Source organism: Sinocyclocheilus rhinocerous, unplaced genomic scaffold, assembly GCF_001515625.1.
Source record: "Sinocyclocheilus rhinocerous isolate Xijiao unplaced genomic scaffold, SAMN03320098_v1.1 scaffold1171, whole genome shotgun sequence".
NCBI classification, from domain to species: domain Eukaryota; kingdom Metazoa; phylum Chordata; class Actinopteri; order Cypriniformes; family Cyprinidae; genus Sinocyclocheilus; species Sinocyclocheilus rhinocerous.
Window position 1 is genome coordinate 292,367 of NW_015654097.1, and position 8,640 is coordinate 301,006.

The window sequence follows — 8,640 nt, forward strand, 5'->3', positions numbered from 1 at the left end:
ACACACACACACACACACACACACTCTGAGACACACACACACTCTGAGACACACACACACTCTGAGACACACACACACTCTGAGACACACACACACTCTGAGACACACACACACTCTGAGACACACACACACACACACTTCCATAGACTTCTATTACTTTTATACTGACCAAACGATTTTTTTTTTATCCCCTAACCCTAAACCTAAACCTGTTTGCATTGTTACACTTTCAGATAAACATCATTTACTATTTGTAATCATTTTTTCCCGACAATGTAGCATAAACAAGTACACAGAGACACACACACACATGTTGGGTTTCCATGTTTTATGAGGACATTCCATAGGCGTAATGGTTTTTATACTGTGCAAACTGTATTTTCTATCGTCCTACACCTAAACCTACCCCTCACAGGAAACATTCTGCAATTTTAGATTTTCAAAAAACGTCATTATATATTATTACCTTATGGGGACCTAAAAATGTCCTCACAAGGTCAAAATTGACTGGTATTACTATCCTTGTGTGGACATTTGGTCCCCATAATGTGTACCAGATACACACACACATACGTACATGTACAGTAGGTGCTCAACAGGCCTCACCCTCCCGTCATATTACAGGGTGCAGCTGCTCAGTTGCTTGGAAACTGCTACTATGGCATAATTACTGGAACTCAGGTGCTCAGGCTTCATCCCAAGCTCAGTTCTACGAAAGCATATAAACTCGACACTAAATTGATAGGACACTAAAGAGCTCGTTTTCCCTTAAGAGGTTAGGTGAATTCGTGTTTCACTGATGTACTACGTGATTTCAGTACTGTACGAAGTGAGCATGCTTAATTTTGGGAAAATGATTGAGCAAATTGAATACATTTTTTTTCAGGTAACCCAGCCTGGAGGAAACGTTTATTACTTGTGTGCTTTTCAGAAGCCTTAAAGCATCAATTTTGTCTCATATGTTTCTCAGAAAGCCCTTAAGAGAAATTAATATGTGACACAATTGTTGACATAGAGTAGAACTTTGATGATGAATGATGAGAAATGTTTAAGATCCCATTGAAATCTATGACTTTTGATTGCAGACTTTGGTTTCTTGGCAAGTCCGAGTGTAGTTTGAGACATTGTTAAGATCTCATCTAAAATGTTATAAATTAATTCCATTAATAAATAAAAATAGGTCAATAGCTATAATGAAACTATTAATTTAATAATTATTTTAATTAAATTTAAAATTTAGTTTAATTTAATTTGTGTACATCTTATGGAGCTCTGGTGGGGGGTGGGGCGGTGTTTTTTTTTTAATATCCTAGACAATCTTCTGATGACAAATTTTCCATTTGATCCTAGAAGAATATGATGAGAAATATTTTAGATCACATTAAAATCCATGACTTTTAACAGCAGACTTTGGCAAGTCTGAGCATAGTTGGAGACCCAAGTTAATTCCATTAATATGTTAAATTAGTTAAATAGCAATAATTAAACTATTAATTTAATTTAATTCATAATATCATTCAGAGCACATGCAACTCAATTTACAGAAATTAAAATTCAGAACACACCCAACGCCTACACAAACACTTTCACAGATCCCAATCCTGTTCAAATCAGTACATGAACTCATAGACATGCTTTGTTCATAATTGCAAGTCAAAGGTTGTTTTGAAAACTAACTCAGTCAAGTCAGTCCAGTTGTAGAATCTGTATTTACATGTATGTTTCCTGCTCTGTGTGTCGATGCAATGGTTTTATTAGGATGTATTTGACTGTGTACGTGCAGAATGGGGCTTTTGCAGAACAGGACGGTGATGCCATGTCATTCGATGAGTGCATGCAACTCCTGGCGGAGACTTTTCCACTAGATGAGGCAGCTGAGGTAATTACGGGCTATATGTCACCCATATATCACCTCACACCTCACATAACACCTATACATGTCACTGCACTTCAGTCTAATTGCCTCTCTCTTCTCTGTGCAGTCAGTGCCGCCTTGCCTGGATGCCGCCGTTCCTCCTTCCACAGATCTTATGATGCCCCCAGACATCCAAGCCTTTACCCAGAATCCTTTGCTGCCAGGCTCTCTGGATCAGGCCTGGATGGAGTTGCTCTCACTCCCAGGGCTGCAGGTATGAACCCTTAACCAGACCTCATTAGGGCCTTTCGCACCGCTTTAGCTCCAGAACTAAATGTACAGTACTAAAGTACTGGGACGATTTTGCGCGAACTATTTCCCAGTACCATTTAAAGGGTTGCATTCGCACCGAGAGTGTGTACTAAGAAGTGACGTAAGCCGACGTCATTTGTGCGCAGGGTTCAACAACAGAAACAAAGAAGAACAACATTAACAACAGGAGGATGGAAGACGCTGTGATCGGAGCTGTGTTTTTGTTTTATTGCAGTGCAGAGTCCAAAATGAACTTATTGCCACTCCTCAATATGCCATAAATATGTCTTGCTGGCCATGAAACAGATATTTAGCAACAAAATATGATTAGATGTATGTATATATATATATATATATATATATATATATAATACAAATTTCCACTGAGATAAAAGTTGTTTGAAGACGCACAAGAACAGTCTTATTTACACACCCAAGCCAATTTCTACTCACATTTAATGCTTGGCCAGTGGCCAGATAAGATGCCACTAGCTCTACAACACTTTATAAACACCCTCAACATGGCACCTATTTTAGGATATTTCACTCCAAAATTCTAATTCTGTCACTGTTTACTCACCGTTTGCTCATCTTTGAAACACAAATAAAAATCTTTTTAATGAAAACGAGATTTCTGTCTCTTCATTGAAAATCCTTTCCACTATAACTTTGATGCTTCAAAATGTTCATAAAGAAATCGTAAAAAAAAAAGTAATCCATATGAATCGGTTTAATCCAAATCTGAGGAGGCATGCCTGCTGATGAACAGATTTAATTTATTCATCATCGAACATATGTAGAGCACATCAAATACTGCAACTGTGCTCAAACTCTTAGGATGTTTTATGGACTTTTTGAAGCATCAAAGTTTGGGTTGTGTGGACTTTCAGTGGAGCGACAGAAATCTCTCAGGTTTCATTAAATCATCCTCTTTTGTGTTACAAACAAAACACGTATGGGTTTGGAATAACATGAGGGCAAGTAAATGATAACAGAATTTTCATTTTTGATGTGAGCTACTTTAAAATGTTTTTTTTTAGAGAGAGGTTGTGAGGTGCTTCTGTGTTAACTTTGACTTATACCACCTGTGGTTTAGAAAGTTGCAAACAACCCTGTTGCTGAGCAACAAACAAATTACCCTCTCTGAGCTCATGCTGTGGTTTGACGAGCAACTCGGGATGTATACTTCATTTGTTTTTGTTAGAATTGAACCATTTTTACCTCAGTACACATGGAAGCTGGTTTAAAAATGTTTAAAGTTAAGGTCCTGTCATATCACTCACGTCAGCATTCCCCAGTGCACTGAACTCTGTGGAGAGAAGCATCAAGCTGCTACGTAACTGAGCAGGTCAAGCGTGGAAACACTCGAAGTTCAAACTGTAACTTTGCCAATTTGCCAGACAATGTGAAAAAGTCTTAAAGGAGAAGTTCACTTCCAGAATGAAAATTTCCTGATAATTTACTCACCCCCCTGTCATCCAAGATGTTCATGTCTTTCTTTCTTCAGTCGCAAAGAAATTAAAGGTTTTTGAGGAAAACATTCCAAGATTTTCCTCCATATAGTGGACTTCAATGGTGGCCAATGGGTTGAGGGTCCAAATTGCAGTTTCAATGCAGCTTCAAAGGGCTCTTCGTGATCCCAGATGAGGAATAAGTGTATTATCTAGCGAAACAATGGGTCATTTTCTAAAAAAATAAAAATAAAAATTTAAATTATATACTTTTCAACCACAAATGCTTGTCTTGAACTAGCTCTGCGTCCACGACTTCACGCATTACGTAATTACGTTGGAAAGGTCATGTGTGATGTAGGTAGAAGTACCAACCCAGTGTTTACAAATCGAATGAGCAGACTAATCAAACGCCCTTTACCAAAAAAAGGTAAAACAACAATGTCAGATGATTTTGAAGTTGGAGGAGAAAATGAAATGGAGTTTTTCGCCCTACCCCACCTTTTTAACCGAAGTACACAGATGAAGAACTAACCACGCGTGACCTTTACAACGTGATTACGCAATGCTTGAATTCGTGGACGCGCATTGCAGAGCTAGTGCAAGACGAGCATTTGTGGTTAAAAAGTATATAAATGTTTACTTTTTTAGAAAATGACCAATCGTTTTGCTAGATAAGACCCTTATTCCTCAGCTGGGATCGTGTAGAGCTCTTTGAAGCTGCAATTTGGACCTTCAACCCGTTGATCGCCATTGAAGTCCACTATATGGAGAAAAATCCTGAAATGTTTTCCTCAGAAAACTTAATTTCTTTGTGACTGAAGAAAGGCAGTCATGTACATCTTGGATGACATGGGGATGAGTAAATTATCAGGCAATTTTTACTCTGGAAGTGTACTTCTCCTTTAATAGTAGACTCATATTGTTTGTCTCATACAGTGTGTGTCTTCACTTTGGATTACAATGTTCACATGCTGTTCTTTTGTATTTTTAGCAGTGCCTCAACATGCAGATGCAGGAGTCGTTGGATATGAAACCCCCCGTAGAAGCACAGGACCCAAACTACAGCCAATACCTCCAGAATGAAAATTTCCTGATAATTTACTCACCCCCCTGTCATCCAAGATGTTCATGTCTTTCTTTCTTCAGTCGCAAAGAAATTAAAGGTTTTTGAGGAAAACATTCCAAGATTTTCCTCCATATAGTGGACTTCAATGGTGGCCAATGGGTTGAGGGTCCAAATTGCAGTTTCAATGCAGCTTCAAAGGGCTCTTCGTGATCCCAGATGAGGAATAAGTGTATTATCTAGCGAAACAATGGGTCATTTTCTAAAAAAATAAAAATAAAAATTTAAATTATATACTTTTCAACCACAAATGCTTGTCTTGAACTAGCTCTGCGTCCACGACTTCACGCATTACGTAATTACGTTGGAAAGGTCATGTGTGATGTAGGTAGAAGTACCAACCCAGTGTTTACAAATCGAATGAGCAGACTAATCAAACGCCCTTTACCAAAAAAAGGTAAAACAACAATGTCAGATGATTTTGAAGTTGGAGGAGAAAATGAAATGGAGTTTTTCGCCCTACCCCACCTTTTTAACCGAAGTACACAGATGAAGAACTAACCACGCGTGACCTTTACAACGTGATTACGCAATGCTTGAATTCGTGGACGCGCATTGCAGAGCTAGTGCAAGACGAGCATTTGTGGTTAAAAAGTATATAAATGTTTACTTTTTTAGAAAATGACCAATCGTTTTGCTAGATAAGACCCTTATTCCTCAGCTGGGATCGTGTAGAGCTCTTTGAAGCTGCAATTTGGACCTTCAACCCGTTGATCGCCATTGAAGTCCACTATATGGAGAAAAATCCTGAAATGTTTTCCTCAGAAAACTTAATTTCTTTGTGACTGAAGAAAGGCAGTCATGTACATCTTGGATGACATGGGGGTGAGTAAATTATCAGGCAATTTTTACTCTGGAAGTGTACTTCTCCTTTAATAGTAGACTCATATTGTTTGTCTCATACAGTGTGTGTCTTCACTTTGGATTACAATGTTCACATGCTGTTCTTTTGTATTTTTAGCAGTGCCTCAACATGCAGATGCAGGAGTCGTTGGATATGAAACCCCCCGTAGAAGCACAGGACCCAAACTACAGCCAATACCTGCCCGGGATGGACCATCTCTCGTCGGTGCAGACAGAGGTGTGTCCTCCCGAATACATCAACACATACGATGGATCCTTCAACACTATGGTGTCGCCCAACCTCAGCCAGATGAGTCTGAACGTCCCGGAGGTGGGGGCCGAGTTTAGACCTGAAGAATTCAATGAGCTGTTTTATCCTGAGATGGAGGTTAAAGTGAACAGTGGTCCTCTCGTCTCTGATGGAGGAAATATGGTCAGCCAATTGGCGGAGATCTCCAGCGATCCTCCTGTGAACACCATGGATCTGCACAGCTTCTCACCTGGAAGCTTCAGCTCAGGAAAACCGGAGCCTATGGCCGAATTCCCAGATTCTGATTCCGGCTTGTCGCTGGATTGCAGTCCTCACATGAGCTCTCCGGGGAAGTCCTTGAACGGAGATGAATCCTTTGGTTTTAGCGACTCCGACTCTGAAGAGATGGACAATAGTCCGGGAGGCATGGAGTCAGATTATACCGAGATATTCCCGCTGGTTTACCTTAACGACGGAGCGCAGGGATCTCTCTCGGAGAAACCTCCGGCAGACCAACAGGAGATGAAAGCGAAGAACCAAAAGATAGAGCCGGCGGAGGCCAGCGGCCACTCCAAACCTCCCTTTACCAAAGACAAGCAGAAGAAACGCTCTGAGGCGCGGCTCTCCCGTGACGAACAGAGAGCAAAAGCCTTGCAGATCCCATTTACTGTGGACAAGATCATCAGTCTGCCTGTGGATGACTTTAACGAGATGATGTCCAAACACCAGCTCAATGAGGCTCAACTCGCCCTCGTCAGAGACATCCGCCGTCGGGGCAAGAACAAGGTTGCGGCACAGAACTGCCGCAAGAGAAAGCTGGAGAACATTGTGGGCCTGGAGTACGAGCTGGACTCGCTGAAAGAGGAGAAGGAGCGTTTGATGAAGAAGAAGAGCGAGCGTAGCTCCAGTCTGAGAGAGATGAAGCAGCAGTTGAGTACCTTGTACCAAGAGGTCTTCAGTATGCTTCGAGACGAGCACGGCAAGCCCTTCTCGCCCAGCGAATACTCCCTTCAGCACACTGCGGACGGCACCGTGTTCCTCGTTCCTCGCCTTAAAAAGATTCTTGTAAAGAACAACTAGCTTGGTTCCTTCTACTCTGTCCTTTCACACTTGCTTCTGTTTTTTGGTACTGCTTTTCTCTTGCTAACACGGTGTCCTAACCAGGCATGACGCAATGAAGTGACAAAGGCTCTTCCCACGTCAGTGCGTTTGTCCTGACCAGCCACAGAATAATGTGGTGGGAAGCCCCGCCCACAATGAAATCTCATTGGTCCAAAATCAGGTTGCATGTAATAGTACATTAAGCATCATCAAATATGTTCCTATTCCGCACAGTTTAGTCACATGAAGTGTTGACAACATCGCTAAATCCATCGCGACTGGTTAGGACACGGTGTATGTTTTACGCAAAGGAAACAACTAAATAGGAGTGTATTTTTGCTTATACATCAACTGTTGAAATGGCAGAACTATTATATACGTTTTGCGTATTCTACTTTCCTAATATTCTTAACCTCCGTTGGATTTTGTACTCCTTTATATTTTCTCTGAGATTCTTTTACCTATATGGTTTGTAAATACATTTATACTTTATTTGCTATTGAGATAGGAACAAATGTACTGTATATATATATATATATAAATAGATCACATTTTAGTATGCTAAAAATGGTTGTGATCATTTTAAGTCTGCACTTATGTCAGTTTTTATATCTTAATTTACTATTCTATTGCTATTTTATCTCTTGACTTTATGGCTTTATATAATAAATAAATATTTAAACCAGCAAAGTCTAATGCAGTCTTGAATGGGAGTTGGTTTGTTGATGGAGTGGGTCAGCAAAGAGGAAGTGGATATTGACAAGAATGAATAAGGAAGTAACATCAAAATCAACTACGGGAAAAAATCACTATATACAAAATATAAAAAGAATTGGCCTATATTTTACAACAGTAATTGTACTGCTCAAAATGAAGACACTGAGCAAAAATAATGAAGAAATATGTGGCAAAAAAGTGAAAAAAGAAGCATTTATTTGCAGATACGACTTGGTCTAATATTTTTTTTCTAATGCAGTGACATGAATCTAGATAAAGTGTAGCTTAAGAGTCCAAAATCTTATTGAGGCCACTGTATATTTTACGCCATGACAACATAATCATTGGGAAAAAGCTGTTCATTATTTGAGGTTTTGGGCTCAAATTGTTAGGTTTCTTGTAAACAGATTTTCTATTTTGGCAATCCACCATCATTACATACTCACAAAATCTACCCCAATTCATGAGATTTAACAAATCATAAGCCTTTGAGGGTGAAAGGCCTTTTGCAAACAAGTTTCAACTGAATCTTCCTCAAGCGAACAGCCCCAGTCTCAGTGGGTTATGCAACAGAGCTGAATTGTTTGGCGGCGGCCCAATGTTAGACATGCCTTCATTAAAGCCCCACTGGACCAAGTACACCAGTAAAGAGAGTTGTTTGCATTGCCAGCCACTTTGACCCACACACACCACCTTTGAACACACCAAACCCTCTCCTTTGCACACTACAGTAGCTCTCCATTGTCAGCAAGTCACGCTACACCAACAGGGCCAACCTGTTCACAAACCTGCATTTACACATCACAATGTAGGATTTTTTTCACTATATGAAGCTAAATGTATGATAAAAAGCAGGTGAAAATGGCTCACTGAATGCTTCTTTTGTTCAGTCTTATGTCAGCATTAAACTGCCATGCATTCTCTCTCCTGTCAACAGACTCAACCTAGGGCCCAGTTATATAAATGAGCAATGTTACAGTAAATG

General features: G+C 40.0%; 1 protein-coding gene across 1 annotated transcript in view; it reads left to right on the forward strand.

Moving 5' to 3' along the window:
* Nucleotides 1-7,623, forward strand: part of LOC107716922 (nuclear factor erythroid 2-related factor 2-like) — a 20,529-nt gene extending 12,906 nt beyond the window's left edge. Inside the window, exons 3-5 of the mRNA XM_016523541.1 lie at nucleotides 1,784-1,879; nucleotides 1,983-2,129; nucleotides 5,706-7,623. Of these exons, the coding sequence (XP_016379027.1) occupies nucleotides 1,784-1,879; nucleotides 1,983-2,129; nucleotides 5,706-6,917 (1,455 nt within the window). The 3' untranslated portion in view covers nucleotides 6,918-7,623. The remainder of the gene's footprint in view (nucleotides 1-1,783; nucleotides 1,880-1,982; nucleotides 2,130-5,705) is intronic.
* Nucleotides 7,624-8,640: the final 1,017 nt, after the last annotated feature.